Source organism: Anomaloglossus baeobatrachus, chromosome 3, assembly GCF_048569485.1.
Source record: "Anomaloglossus baeobatrachus isolate aAnoBae1 chromosome 3, aAnoBae1.hap1, whole genome shotgun sequence".
In the NCBI taxonomy this organism is placed as follows: Eukaryota; Metazoa; Chordata; class Amphibia; order Anura; family Aromobatidae; genus Anomaloglossus; species Anomaloglossus baeobatrachus.
Window position 1 is genome coordinate 554,145,202 of NC_134355.1, and position 16,031 is coordinate 554,161,232.

A 16,031-nucleotide genomic window follows, 5' to 3' on the forward strand; every position below is an offset into this window, starting at 1 on the left:
TGCTTCAATTTTTTTCTTTCTAATTTGCGCGTTATTAACATGTCTATCCATCCTGTGATTTTCAAAATTCCACAAACTTTTCCATCTTTGCAACATCTTTCCTGTTTTATCTTCAAATTTCACTTTTCACCCATATATACACACATAAATTCACATTTCATGTACATTTGGCATAGATCTAAGTGCGTACATTTGACAATCTGTTAATACTCAGACCACTATCACATTTTTCCATCCTCTTAAAATCAACTAACGAAGATAGAAATGTCTTGTAATGCATTTCTCACCTCGACTCATACTGTCAGCAGCAGCCTTAATCAATAGCTCATCTTGTCTGTCTTACAGCAAGGTGACTGCAAGTGACAGATATGGCCTGTGGTCATCAAGCTGTCACCCTGCCATTCATTAACAGAATATATTCAGGCCAGGTCTCAGTGAGCTGTGATTTATGTAATACACCAGCAGTGAAGGTGTTACACATCATCTGCAACAAGAGCCGTGCTGGTATGACTTCAATTAATGGAAAAGCCAACAAGGGCTTGGCTTCCTTAGCGGGCCTCAGTGCTTGGATAAATCTGTAAAGAAACTTCTTGATTTCTATCTCTCCTCGATTCACTTGGCTAAGATCCTGCCACTGATACACCTAATTGTTGTGGTAATGCACAAAGTGTGTTCCCGTCCCGTAGCCCCCTCCTTCTCGAATACTTTTATTGTTAGGCTCCAAGCTGTTTATGTAAACTGTAAGACATAGAGACTCAGGAATGAATGGCAGTAACAAGCCTTTGTACATTGTGATATATGAGGTTAGATGCCTTGCCAGTAATTATACAGAGATCTGCTTGCTCCAGCTTTAGTGGCAAGTGAAAGTAATACATAAGACTCCAATTCTTCTGTTCCTGCCCACAGCCTCCAACTGTGACCATATGCTATATCAGATTGTACAGTGCAATACAATAAAAAGTCTAATCTGCTTCTTTGATTTCTTACCCTGGTTGTATACGCGGCTTCTGGATCATCCTCCAGAACACGGGACATTCCGAAGTCCGAGACCTTACACACGAGGTTGCTATTGACAAGGATGTTGCGAGCAGCCAAGTCCCTGTGTACATAGCTCATATCTGAGAGATACTTCATGCCAGATCCAATACCACGGAGCATTCCTACCAGCTGAATCACAGTGAACCTACCATCATTCTTCTGAAAGAAAAAAAAATACATATATTACTTACATAATATCATATAGTTTATACCAATTATAATTGTATAAGTCTTAAGAACTCAATACACATTAGTGGGGGTCAAGTAGATTGATTTTACACATCTGATATTGGGACCTTCTGATTCTTCCCCAACAGATGATATTGGGGAAGAGCATGATTGTGCAGTTAGTATTTAGATGCCTGATCATTTGGTCTCAGGAGATTTTGGGAACACAACTAGTTCTCATTAAAGGCAATAGAAAAAAGGAAAAGGTACAGCATCAAAATTTTCCATAAAAAAAAATTTCATTTGGATTATATCTCCTTAAAGGCATCAACTGAGTATGCAGACTTACCAACAAAGTGTTATGGTAGAAAAGTATACAAGTTAGCACTTCTCAGAGTAAAAAAAAAATAAAAAATAGGTGGTTACCCTACAAACAAATGCCTAAACTATTAAACAAGCCTTGCAACATGCCCAGGGATAAAATGACAAGCCAAAAACTGAACTATGGCCTGTTTCAGGCTTTTTTCCTCTCATCAGTGTAACACCCTTGAGGTGGAGGAATCATGGTCTTCCTTAAAGAGACAAACTAATTATGGAGTCTTACAAGCATGTTCTAATGCTCCATGGAAGAGAAATATGGAAATTTTCTCTTGAAAAGTGAAAGAAAGTCTCCTGGAAGAAGGTGCACCTAGGAGTCTAGGAGAGGTAGCTACCCTATAAGTCAATGTCCATACTTGCTTACATTGCCTTAAGGGTGACACACTCAGCAAGCCAGAGTTTGTTTCTCCACCTAAGGCTATGTGCGCACTTACCGGATTTTGCCGCGGATTTGCTGCATGTTTCGCTGCAGAAAATGTTCATAACATCTCTGCAGTGAATCACCAGCAAATCCTATGGAGAAAAAAAATCCTGTGCGCACTAGGCGAAATTTGACAGCTGCATGTTTTGCTGCGGGAATCCCGCAGCAAAAACAAGTGCATGTCACTTCTTTTCCGCACATCGCTGCGGGATTTCACTCCATTGACTCCAATGTAATCATGAAATCCCGCAGGGAATAACGCAGGCAGCAAATTCTGTGCGGTTCACTGCGTTTTCCTGCGTTATTCCCTGCGGTATTTCGCGGTTTACCTGCGGTAATGTACATCGCTTGTCTGCGGTTTTGCAGGGAAGTGATGTCATTACAGGAAGAGAAAGCGGAGCAGAGAGTAAACACACACACACATCACAGACATAGAACACACATAGAAAGAAAACGGAAATATAGAAAACAAAGAACGTGGGCTCCGCTGTATTTTTACCTTCCAGCCGAGGTAAGCACACAGCGGCGGCCCGGTATTCTCAGGCTGGGGAGGGAGAGGGGCAGGGGTAATGTCCCCCACCTCACTCCCCCTCCCGCAGCCGAGAATATCAGCCGCAGCTGCCCCGGGAATGTCGCATCCATTATGCGGCAGCACCGGGAGTGTCCTCGGCTCTTCCTGCCGCCGTGTAGCAGTGGCGGTCAGGGTAATATAACAAGGGGTTAATGGTGATGGGGGACCACCGCCATTAACCCCAGGCTTGATCATGGCAGCGTCTATGTGACAGCTGACATGATCAACCCGTAAGTAAAGTGAAAAAAAACACAGACACCGAAAAATCCTTTATTTTAAATAAAACCAACAAGCCTCGTTCACCATTTTATTAACCCCTCCCGCAACAAAACTCCGGCGTAATCCACACAGCTCCGGCATAATCCACAGCTCCGGCGTCCTGCACTGCTGACATCCAGCCGCGACTGTCACAGACACAGGCTGAATGCAGCAGACAGCAGAGGTAATTACCGGTCATTTCCCACGGCCGGTAATGTGAACTCACTGCCGACCGTGGGAAATGCAGCGATCTGTCATCTATCTATCTATCTATCTATCTATCCCTCTATCTATCCCTCTATCTATTCTTCTGTCTCTTTATCTATCTATCTACTATCTCAGAATTAAATGACTTTTTTTTTTTTTTTTTCAATGTGCTTTATTGCATTGAATGCAATAAAGCACATCCCAACCCGCACGCGGCAATACCGCGAATAATACCGCGGTAAAACCGCAGCAAACCGCGGCAAACCGCATGCGGTTTTCGGGTGCGGTCTCCCGCGTTTTTTTACCGCGGGTGCGGTAATCTTTGAGAGCATGCGGAATTTTCTCAAGGAAATTTCATTTCCCAGTGCGCACAGAGCCTAAGAGTACGTGCCCCTGATGTTGACATGCTGCGTTCTTGACAGAGCATGTCCTCGGCTGCCCGTGTCCACAATCAGGGTTTGGGAAGGACAATGGGCAGAAGATTTCTAGAGATCCCATCCACTGTGCTTGTATTGTACATAGCAGCGTTTTGGAAGCAGTGAAAATACACTGCATCCAAAATGCTGTGAATCTTGATCATGGGCACACAGCCTTAAGCCAGCTTTACATGTTGCAATTTCGCATACGATATCGTATGCGATTTGCAACGCCCCCATCGTATGTGTGGCACGTTCAATTTGTTGAACGTGCCGCACAAACGATTAACCCCTGTCACACGTACTTACCCGTCCATACGACCTCGATGTGGGCGGCGAACGTCCACTTCCTGGAGTGGGAGGGACGTTCGGCGTCACATCGATGTCACGCGGCAGCCGGCCAATAGAAGCGGAGGGGCGGAGATGAGCGGGACGTAAACATCCCGCCCACCTCTTTCCTTCCGCATTGGCGGCTGGAGCCGCGGGACACAGGTAAGATGTGTTCAATGTTCCCGGGGTGTCACACACTGCGATGTCTGCTGCCTCGGGAACATTGCACAATCGCACGTTCAATTCATGAGGAATGAACGACGTGTATGCGATGAACGGATTTTCATTCAATCGCAATCGCACGTACCTGTCACACACTACAATGTACCTTACGATGCCGGATGTGCGTCACTTACGATGTGACCCCGCCGACACATTGTAAGATATACTGTAGTGTGTAAAGCGGGCTTTAGAGTTCTCATCTAAGAAAAGACGCTGTAAGAGCTGTCTGTCAGTAGCTATCTCCCCTTCCTATTACAACACATTAACACTTGGCTGAGTCAAATGTTCATGTGTATGGAGGAATCGGAAAAGAGTTTGTCTCATGTGTATGAGTACCATGAGAGGGTAGACAGCATATATCTACATAGGAAGCTATATACAATATTCAGTTTAATGTCAATATCAGACTTTTATTATTTGTACAGTTATACAAAGCCAAAAATAAGTATAGACACAACAGGGAATGGGGACTCAGTCAATGCCATTTTCTTGTACATGAGAGGTATTTGTCATTGGTTTTCTCATAATTAATGGGTTAAAACTTCACGGGGTGTAACTATTGGAAGTGCAGACTTTATTGGGAGTTTAATCACATGCTTGTGACCTTCCTGTCATTAATTCAGGGCTCAGCTGGAGCCAGAGCCTTGCCACACTCAAGGTGTCTTAGTCTGGGTCAGTTTGAGCCAAGATTTGGCAAGAAGTAACAAGTAAAAAAAAAACATGATCCTAAAAAAATACTTTCACCACAATGTGTCATAAAAATTGTCTGGTCTGTGTAGAACTCAATGTAATTAAACAGAGTTTGTGGTCTTCTTGTATCTTAATTACAGATCCTGAAATACAGACCGCCAATAATGAATGGGTAATGTGGCTGGACGTGTAATACACAGATGATGTGCCAGAGGCAACCTGGTATATGCCACTATCACCCATGCCAGAAAGTATAGTCACCCCACTGTGTAGGCTTTTGAAATCTTCTCCAACTTACCCGAAGGAAAGCATCCAAGGAGCCATTCTCCATGTATTCTGTGATGATCATGACCGGTTTACCTAAAACACAAAAATATCATTCGTTTTCATGTAAATAATGTAAAACGAACGTCCTACATATAAGAACATTCCGGTGAACTGTTCTTCTTGGAGCATTTTCTTCCATCAGTAGTACTCTTATTTCATAGCATTTCTGACCTAGTCTATGAAACATAAATCTAGTGACAGGTTCATAGTGGGTGTCTGTTTCTTTGCATAATTACCGTCTAAATATGTATGGAAATGTAAGCACTTTTCTGTCTTAGAACTATTTTTCACGCAGCACACTTATTTTTTTTCTCCCCTCGTGCAGCTATTAGAACAGCAGCATATTTTAATGCTACGCATGTGAGGGCTTTATTCAGATTTTATGGTTTCATAAGTCACAGAGATGATAATAAGACACTGCTGGAATCTAAATCAGGAGCTTGGAACGTACGGGAAAATCTAGGACCGGCATCGCACAACATTCACACGTCGCAATGAATAATACTAAACTTAGCCACTCGGTCTGTTATTCATGCACATAACTACAACACGCAGCCCGACCACCGGAGCCAAAGCACTGGTATTAGGGATAAGGAAAGGTGGAAATAACAGATGGGAAGAATAAAAAAAGTCTATATAACCCAGTAGCTGCTAGGAAGAATTGGGTTGTACTGTCGGCATTAAACAGTTATTGGGCTGGAAATTAGGAAGGCATTTGATGGCGGTGCCGAGCAATTTCAAAGGATTTTGCCACAGCAGATGACTGTAATGAGATTTAATGAAAGCCGCTTTCTGTGAGATGTGCCATCCATTGCCCCTGATGGACTCAGTGTAACAGTAAGTGGTGCCAAGGAAGGTTAAGCTCCAGATCATGTTTTCATTCTTCCATCCAAAGATGAGAAGAGCTGCAGCCATCTGACTATATGTTAACCAGGCTTAACCTCACACTACCCAGTGATATGTCCTACATGTGCCTCTCCCTGCAGCACTCGTCCTAGGAAAAGGGTATCACTACCAAAGCCACTTTACTCTGAAAATTAAGATGGACAGCTATTTTTTTTTCTTTAGGTAATACTGTAGCAGTGCCTTCTGGCATTTCACACCAAGATTTTATAACTATGGATGGATGATATATTATGCTAATGAATATTCATGCAAAATTGAAGGATGATCAGCAGGACACATCCATGAATATTACAGAATAAAACTGCATGGCAAGTTAAAGCGAACCTGTCACCAGTTTTTCGGCCTATCAGCTGCGGCCACCGCCACTGGGCTCTTATATGCAGCATTCTAACATGAAGTATATAAGAGCCCAGGCCACTGTGCAGAACATAAAAAACACTTTATAATACTCACCTAACGGTCACTGCGGTGGAGTTGGGCCATTTGGGAGTCTTCGTTGTCCGGTGCCGGCACCTCCTCTTTCGGCCATCTTCGTCCTCCTTCTGAAGCTTGTGTGCATGACGCATCCTACGTCATACACACTCTCCGGTCCCGCGCAGGTGCACTACAATACTTTGTTCTGCCTTGCTCAGGGCAGATCAAAGTGCGCCTGCGCAGGACCTCAATACTGGCCTGTTTGTATGACGTAGGACGCGTCATGCACACAGGCTTCAGAAGGATGAAAATCAAGATAGCCAAAAGAGGAGACGCCGGTCCTGGAGAACAGTGCAACCCATCTGACTGTTGTTGTGCACCGAAGCGACCTTCTAGGTGAATATTATAAAGTGTTTCTTATGTTCTACACAGCGGCCTGGGCTCTTATATTCTGCATGTTAGAATGCTGTATATAAGAGCCCAGTGGTGGTGGCTGCAGCTTATAGGCCGAAAAACTGGTGACAGGTTCCCTTTAACACATCACTTCTGCTGTATTACCTATGGGAAGAACAGTCATCTCAATACAAGGAATGCTGTCTGATCTCTAAAACTTGGCGCTAACTGGAGACTCATTCTCAGAAGTTGTGTATTCTCACATAAAGCATCACTCGATCTCTATTTATATGCGTAGTCCGGAGTACAGTGGTTACATAACACTTACATTTGGTGACGACACCTTCGAGATGGATGATGTTTGGATGATCAAACTGGCCCATTATACTGGCCTCACTGAGGAAGTCTCGCCTTTGTTTATCCGTGTACCCTGCTTTCAAAGTCTTGATGGCCACATAAATTTCCCTTTTTCCTGGAACTTTAAGACGCCCACTGCAAACTTCCCCAAACTCACCTGTAGGTAAAGAAAGGGGGTTAACATTTACCATATGGAGATCAAAGCTGATAGTTCTGATATCATAGGGTTTGAGGTGTGTACTCACCTACGCCAATTACTTTCTCAATCTTGATACAAGAAGCATCAATTTCTTTTGCAAATTCCCGTACTGCCTGGTTGGGGTCTTCATATGTAAATGGATCTACGTAGGTCTTCACTCCTGGAAAGTAACTCAGAAGGTCAGTTCCATATTCTGAATGAAACAAAGCAAAAAAAATGGAATGAAACAAGAAAACATTCTGGAAACAGTCATCCCATATATTACATGTGATATCTGATACTGAGATTTGTTCCACATAACAACCATTACCTTGATTTAAATGCTTTTCCTCATCGGCTTCTTGTTTTGCTTTGCTATACTTGCTTCGCCTGAAGGTATAAAGAAGGAAGCCATCAGGACCATGTACATAATACTGTTACAGGAAAATGTATCAATATAATCTTACTTTATAGGGTGGGTGCCCACGATCAGGAATAGCAGTGTTTTGGATGTAGCGTGTTTTCCCTGAGTCCAAAATGCTATGTTGTACAGTACAAGCACAGTGGATAGGATTAATAGAAATCTCATGCCCACGGTGTTTCTTTTTTCCGCAGCGTAAACTGACAGGCGCGCAGATTTCCGAGCTGCAGCATGTCAATTTATGCTTGCGGAGACGCGAAGGCTCTCAGCGGGAGAACACAGCAAAGTCTGCAACGCCCAGAACCCTGATCGATGGCACGGACACTGTTTTCCCCCACGGAGAACACTCACATCTCTGCAAGAGAAGACACATTGTGTCTGGAATATAGCGTGTCCTCATCGTGGGAATGTACCCTTAAGGCCCCGTCACACTAAGCAACATCGCTAGCAACATCGCTGGTAACGAACAACTTTTGTGACGTTGCTAGCGATGTTGCTGTGTGTGACATCCAGCAACAACCTGGCCCCTGCTGTGAGGTCGTTGGTTGTTGCTGAATGTCCTGGGCCATTTTTTAGTTGTTGCTGTCCTGCTGTGAAGCACAGATCGCTGTGTGTGACAGCGAGACAGCAACAACTAATGTGCAGTGAGCAGGGAGCCAGCTTCTGCGGAGGCTGGTAACCAATGTAAACATCGGGTAACCAAGAAGCCCTGTCCTTGGTTACCAGATATTTACCTTTGATACCAGCCTCCTCCGCTCTCACTGCCTGTGCTGCCGGCTCCTGCTCTGTGCACATGTAGCTGCAGCACACATCAGGCAATTAACCCGATGTGTGCTGTAACTAGGAGAGCAAGGAGCCAGCACTAAGCAGTGTGCGCTGCTCCCTGCTCTGTGCACATTTAGCTGCAGCACACATCGGGTTAATTAACCTGATGTGTGCTGTAACTAGGAGACTGGGGGCTGGTCACTGGTTGCTGGTGAGCTCACCAGCAACTCGTGTAGCCACGCTCCAGCGATCCCTGCCAGGTCAGGTTGCTGGTGGGATCGCTGGAGCGTCGCAGTGTGACAGCTCACCAGCAACCTCCTAGCAACTTACCAGCGATCCCTATCGTTGTTGGGATCGATGGTAAGTTGCTTAGTGTGACTGGACCTTAAGAGCTAGAATTATCAGTATCTTATCTGTATCAATGTAGCACCTTTAAAAGTCCTCTTGGGACTTAATTAAAGGGGCCCTCCGCCTCCTGGACTACCCTAATTTCAAATAAGTACCCCCTTTGTAAAAAAAAAATATATATATACACATCTCCTATACCTGCCCTATTTTAGCTATGCTGATGCTAGGTCTCTCAGGGCTCCAGCAACATTATTATTCCCTGTTACCCCTGCAGTCAGTCAGCGCTGACACGCTGCTAACATGGATGGAATAGCGCGGAACCTGAGTATATGTTAATTTTAATTTACAGGATGGACTAATTAATTTAAAATGGGGTTGTCCGAGTAGTAGAAAACTCCATTAACCCTCAGAACTCAAATGATTTGTAATTTTCTTTTTTTAAAAATGCAGTAAAAATGTTTTGCAGCAATTTTCTAAAATACCTCAAACATTGCTCTTCTATGGGGCCTATTCACTTCGATACCCTATGTGGCGTAAATAACTTGCAATGTAGAGTGATGAAAAAACTATTGGTGTGGTCAACCAGTTTGCATCCGTTCTGCCGGAATGGGAGTCAAGGTTGGATGTGGCAAAAATAGTGGCGTTGTGTACTCCTGAAATGTTGCATCTCTGGCGTGGCGCTCGGCATTCAGCACAGATTGATTAATTAATTAAGTGGTGTCAGCGTTTTAAGGAATTGGCACCTGATACTCCATTAAAGGCCGTTTTACACGCTGCGACATCGCTCAAGGGATCTCGTTGGGGTCACGGAATTTGTGACGCACATCCGGTCGCTTTAGCGATGCCGTTGCGTGTGACACCTATGAGCGATTTTGCATCGTCGCAAAAACGTGCAAAATCGCTCTTCGGTGACATGGGGGTCCATTCTCGAATATTGTTGCTGCTGCAGTAGTAATGTAGTTCGTCGTTCCTGCGGCAGCACACATCGCTCCGTGTGACACCGCAGGAACGAGGAACCTCTCCTTACCTGCCTCCCGCCCGCAATGCGGAAGGAAAGAGGTAGGAGGGATGTTCGTCCCGCTCATCTCCGCCCCTCCGCTTCTATTGTGCGGCGGTTCAGTGACGCTGCTGTGACGTCGCTGTGACGCTGAACGAACCGCCTCCTTAGAAAGGAAGCGGTTCGCCGGTCACAGCGACGGGCAGGTAAGTAGTGTGACGGGTCCGCGCGATGTGCGCCACGGGCAGCGATTTGCCCGTGTCGCACAACTGATGGGGGCGGGTACCCACGCTAGCGATATCGGTCACGATATCGCAGCGCGTAAAGCGGCCTTAAGACTCGCATACCACGAGCATGACCTACACCAGTCTTGATGAATCGGCCCCTTTTTCTTTGGTACAGATCCCAATTCCTTTGTTCCCTTCTACACACGTACAGATACATCTAGTTATATACATATATGTATTAACTTGCGTACTAATTGCACTTGTACAGGTATAAACATATTGAAGGAAACTATTGGATTTATAAACTAGATTACTCGTCTAATATTTAGCAATGTTTACATCTGTGAGGATAACATTTAGACAGAAATTTAGATAGAGCTGAGATTATATGGAGACAGGTAATTATGGCAATCAGTGGTTATATTGTATCTATGGGGGCTTTGTCTAAAGAACACAAGATTACTGATAAATACTAATTGAAGGCTTTGAGCATTTAATGATAGCTTTGCCATAAAACCTTTCCCCACGCATTTCTCATCACCTGTGCGACCTTTCATTGCCTGCGTGCTACCAGCGACCCTTGCTGGATATCATTGTCCCTTCTTGGCGACGTTGAAAGGGAACCTGTCAGGTGCAATATGCACCCAGAACCATGGGCATTTCTGGGTGCATATTGCTAATTACTGCGTAACTGTCCCAGCATCTAGTAGCATACATAAAGAGATCTGTAAAAAAAGGTATTTCTAAAGATCCTTTATGATATGCTAATGAGCGCAGGGACTAGTCGCAAGGGAATTAGTTCCTGCGCTCATTCCACCTTCTTAGCATGGTAGCACACCCCCGTAGGAGTGTTAACATGTTATTAAATGCACATTGCCCAGCGTCATCGTCAGCGGTGACGCACATATCTGTTCGTTCTCACCGTCTCAGACACCGGGCAGTGCACATGATCAGAACTCCACGGCACTTCCAGTCATGCGCAGTATGAAGCTGGGTGTATGCGTCCTGGCTTCAGAGAGGTCTAGTGTGCAAGACCTAAACTGCCGTGGACTTCTGATCATGAGCACTGCCCGGCATCTGAGGCGGTGAGAACGAATAGATATGTGCGTCACCGCTGATGATGATGCTAGGGCAATGAGCATTTAATAGAATGTTAGCACTCCCCCAGGGGCGTGCTAATATGCTAAAGGGGCGAAATGAGTGCAGGAACTAGCACCCTTATGACTAGTCTCTGCGCTTATTAGCAGATCATAAAGGATCTTTAGAAATATGTTTTCTAAAGATCTCTTCATCTATGTTAGTGTATACAGGGACGGTTAGGCAGGGATTAGCAATATGTACCCAGAACTGCTCGTGGTTCTGGCTGCATATTAGACCTGACAGGTTCACTTTAACAAAGGTCTTCATCAGAAAAAAAAATGCATGCTGATGTTATGTGGGCAGCGTTAAATGAAATGAACAAAAGTCATAGTGAGAAAGGATGATAGGATTTCAGGGTCACAATGTGGGAGAGAGATGGTCAGTTCTTCCCCTCCTCCACAAATCAGTACAGGTGAGAGGGTCAACAGGAGCTAAGTTTCCCACAGGATTTCTCCACAGACAGGACAGCGTACCGAGTGTGAGATGTCTTCCACATATATCAGATATGTGCACAATGAGAGTAGGTTCGTGTATCGGCCAGGTCAGTGTGGATCAGACCTTCAATGGACGAGATTGATGACATGGAGTCAAATGGGACAAAACAAGTGCACATATGATACCCATCCAATTCAGCTATAACTAGATAGAAGATATCCACACCCGACTGATACGTGATATGATGATGAGCTGAATAATCATTTTAATGACTAATTAAACAGCTTTCCAGCATACTTATGGTTAACGGCAGAACATGTAAGTATAAAACAAGCTGACTCACTTCCACCCTATTGGAAGCCTGCTTGATGAAAACCGCTTCCAAAAACACCCTTCAAAAAGCAGCATTGGAAATGAAGAGATTGAAGCCATGTACAGAGGTGCCAAGCTGCTATGAAACTACAGAGACACCATCTGCCTTCCTTTCTGTCAATTGCTTACATAACCTCATTAAAGTGCACAGGAATATCAGAACAGTCCAGCTTGGTGAGGACGCAGCGCTAGCAACTTGCTTACTGACGTGCCGAGAGTTTCTGCAGCTTCCAGTATAAAAAAAATGTGGAGCAGAAATCAGGGATAGACAAAGTGGCTTTGAAAGAGAATAGTGGCCCCTTGAATGCATACTTTCCTAACTATGTGAAGTCCCATGGCAGACCGTGAGCTCAGTGGGACAGAAAGGAGCCTATGAATGGTCCTTTTTAGTCCTCACCAGGTTGCATACCCAGCAGTTTCCTCCATTATACCATGAATGTCATTGGAATGCTTCTCGAGCATTCAGTTGTACATTCCTGTCATTTCACTATGACATCTGCAATTGAGGATTGGATTCAGGACCTTCCCCTTTGTTTATAGTCTTGCATTTAACAAATCAGATCATATAGCTAAAAAATGCATCCTTGATAAGCTTGATGACTTCCAACTAACAAAAGAAGGCATTTGAACATTTTCAACCCACATAGTGTCGCACATATTTCTATGTGTTCAACTGCAAAGGGAAAAAGCTGTTTGAATCCCCATTAGGAGCCGTTAGCTTGTCAGCTTCAAGTTTCCTTGGCTGCGTTCCCTAAGGCAGCTTTATGGCTGACACTACAGAAGAATCAATGAAAGTCCAAAGGGTCGGCATTTCATTTTTATATAAAGTGATCCATTGAGAGCCAATCACTGATGGCCTTCTATCGACCCGAGCCCACCCTCTCCACAGTCATTAATAATGGCTGTACTGACAGGCTTAGAGAATGATAAACCGCGGGAGACCTGATGAAGCACAACCTAGGTAAGAGCTCTCTGAATGATTTTCTGATTATGCGACATCAGAAGCTTTTTGTCGCCTCGCAGCCCTCAAACGCAGACGTGCCACCTACGCAAACCTTTTTTTAAAAAAAAAAAAAAAAAAAAATAGAACAAACTATTTGGATAGAGTGGCGGCATACTGGTAGATGCTCAAATAACATAAAATCGAGATCTCGGGAATTAGTGGAATTAATTTTCCATTTGAAGCGAGACTCCTGCTGCAGACATCATGCTTAAACCGCAGGGTGCTTTTGCTGCTGCTCTCGTGCTGAGGAGATCAAAGATCTTGGTAGGGGTTGTACTGAGAATTCTATGTTTAGATGCTAATCACAGAATATGTCTTTGTTTCAGGTTCGAACTCCACCCAGAAGAGGAAAGTACTGGTATAAGAGAGAGACAAAAGCAAAAATAGGCATTCTCCGTATCCTAAAAATGCCTAACATACTTTCTCAAAAACATATTTTCCTTTAAGGGGAACCCGTCACCAGATTTGGTGATTATAAGCTGCGGCCACATCAGTGGGCTATATATATAGCATTCTAGAATACTGTATATAAGAGCCCAGGCCGCTGTGTACAATGTAAAAAACACTTTTATAATACTCACCAAAGGGGTGGTCCGGTCCGACGGGTGTCGCTGCTCTCTGGTGCGGCACCTCCTCTCTGCGGCGATCCCCGTCCTTCTTCTGAGGCCCGTGTGCATGACGCATAATACATCATCCTCACTGGCCGGCATTTCGGTCCTGTGCAGGCACACTTTGATCTGCTCTGCTCAGGGCAGATCAAAGAATTGTAGTAGTGCGCATGTGCGGGCGGTCTTTAACCTTTCCTCGCGCCTGCGCATTACAGTACTTTGATCTGACCTTAACAGGGCAGATCAAAGTGCACCTGCGCAGGACCGCAATGTCGGCCTGTGTGGATGATGTAGACATGTCATCCATACTGGGCTGGGTAGCCGGAGGACGGAGATCGCTGCAGAGAGGAGGCACCGGACCGGAGAGCAGCGACGCCCATCGGTATTATAAAAGTGTTTTTATCTTCTACAGATTGGCCTGGGCTCTTAAATACAGTATTCTAGAGTGCTGTATATAAGGGCTCACTGGTGGTGGCCGCAGCTCATAAGAGACAAATCTGGTGACAGGTTCCCTTTAAGATTGAAAAATATGAATACAATAAAACGTGTAAAGTAACACCTGATTTCTTGTCCGACCGGTTCGACTACTAGACTGTAATACTACTACGCAAATATCTGTTGCTTTCCTTAATTATCTCATTTTTTTCTCTAATTGTTGCTCTGACTCTTCCGTACATCCGGCAAATCTCAATAGGGAGGAATAATGCTGTTCTCATTGGGAAAAGCAAAAAGTAATGGTGTCCTCATTGGGAAAAGCAAACAAGCAAATAGAATAAAAAATGAGGCAGAAGATGGTTTTGTTGTAGTTTGTGACTTACTGATTTCATCACAATCTCTGAAGATTTTCCCAACACAGCAGCCTATGAATAATTTAGCAGTGGTTTACAATGTTTTATTTTACTATTCATTTTAAAGGCTGAAATTGGCAAATCCGACCCCATACCTTCTGCTGATGACAAAGGCAGCGATGAGAATGACCACGAGGACAATGCTACCTGCCACGGACACCAGCAGCACAGTAGGACTGGTTCCTTCACCGATCATTGGAGATGGCACTAAAAATAGCAAAGCAAACACAATGCATTAGAATGAATACAAAGCCGCAGAGCTGAGAGATGCTAACACTCATGCCGAGGACACAGTTTATCCTTCATTTATAGAACCCATAGATGTCCTTTGTATGGGCACTGGGTCTATATGTAGTAAGCGGGCAAAAGGCTGTACCCCCCATGGACAGTAAAGCTGAGTTTATGTAGGCCAACTCACGACGTTACATGTAGCTGATGTAGGCGATCAGTGGTCATTTAATGGCGTGTTTAGACAGGGCACCTTCATGTTCACGCAGGTCTTTGCGCAATAAATGATTGTTAATACAATGGTTCAGTGCGCATACATCGTTGTTCTCAGCAGCGCATGTCCAAATAATGTGCTGCCAAGAACAATGATTTTTATGTAAATTCTACCCGACAAACGAGTGAATTGCTCATTAGAACAGAGCAATTATTGAGAAATGAGCATTGGGAAAGCTTGTTTCCAATAATCGTCCATTGTAAATGCACCATGATAGCACGGATTACATTAAATCCCAAAGATGATAAAGAGGTTTCACCTGTATTTGTGGTGAATTCGAATGGTCCACTGAACTCGCCATAACCTGCCGCAGTTCGGGCTCGGACGTGGAATACATATGCAGTGAGCGGGTTGAGGCCTTTAATATCCGCACTCCGTGACCCAGTTTTTACAATGCGATAACTGCGATCATTTTGGTCCTGTGGGTAAACAGAGAAGTTTTTAGTAGAGTGAATGGTTAATATATTCAGTCAAAATAAAATAGGCATTGATGACACAAAGATCTGCAGAAATAACCCCTTGATCTACTATCTCTTTCCCCATTATCCTAAAGAGTGTAAAGGGTGCTTTACACACTGCGACATCGCTAGCGATATATCGTCAGGGTCACGTCGTTAGTGACGCACATCCGGCGCCGTTAGCGACATCGCAGCGTGTGACACCTAGGAGCGTTGATCAACGATCGCAAAACCGTCAAAAATCGTTGATTGTTGATACGTCGCTCCTTTCTTTAATATCGTTGCTGCTGCAGGTACGATGTTGTTTGTCGTTCCTGCGGCACCACACATCGCTACGTGTGACACTGCAGGAATGATGAACATCTCCTTACCTGCCTCCACCGGAAAAGAAGGAAGGAAGGAGGTGGGCGGGATCTTCCGCCCGCTCATCTCTACCCCTCCGCTTCTATTGGTCGGCTGCCATGTGACGTCGCTGTGACGCCGCACGAACCGCCCCCTTAGAAAGGAGGTGGTTCGCCGGCCAGAGCGACGTCGCAGGGAGGGTAAGTCCGTGTGACGGGTGTAAGCGATGGTGTGCGCCACAGGCAGTGATTGTCCGATGTGATTGTGATTTTTATATATATATATATTATA

The 16,031-nt window shown here is 44.6% G+C and overlaps 1 protein-coding gene across 1 annotated transcript in view; it reads right to left on the reverse strand.

The window, feature by feature from the left end:
- Positions 1 to 16,031, reverse strand: part of EPHA4 (EPH receptor A4) — an 88,593-nt gene that overhangs the window by 9,632 nt on the left and 62,930 nt on the right. Inside the window, exons 7-13 of the mRNA XM_075340817.1 lie at positions 15,200 to 15,359; positions 14,534 to 14,645; positions 7,606 to 7,664; positions 7,342 to 7,455; positions 7,068 to 7,253; positions 4,998 to 5,059; positions 988 to 1,197 (exon numbers count right to left, since the gene is read on the reverse strand). Coding sequence (XP_075196932.1) covers positions 988 to 1,197; positions 4,998 to 5,059; positions 7,068 to 7,253; positions 7,342 to 7,455; positions 7,606 to 7,664; positions 14,534 to 14,645; positions 15,200 to 15,359 — 903 coding nt within the window. The remainder of the gene's footprint in view (positions 1 to 987; positions 1,198 to 4,997; positions 5,060 to 7,067; positions 7,254 to 7,341; positions 7,456 to 7,605; positions 7,665 to 14,533; positions 14,646 to 15,199; positions 15,360 to 16,031) is intronic.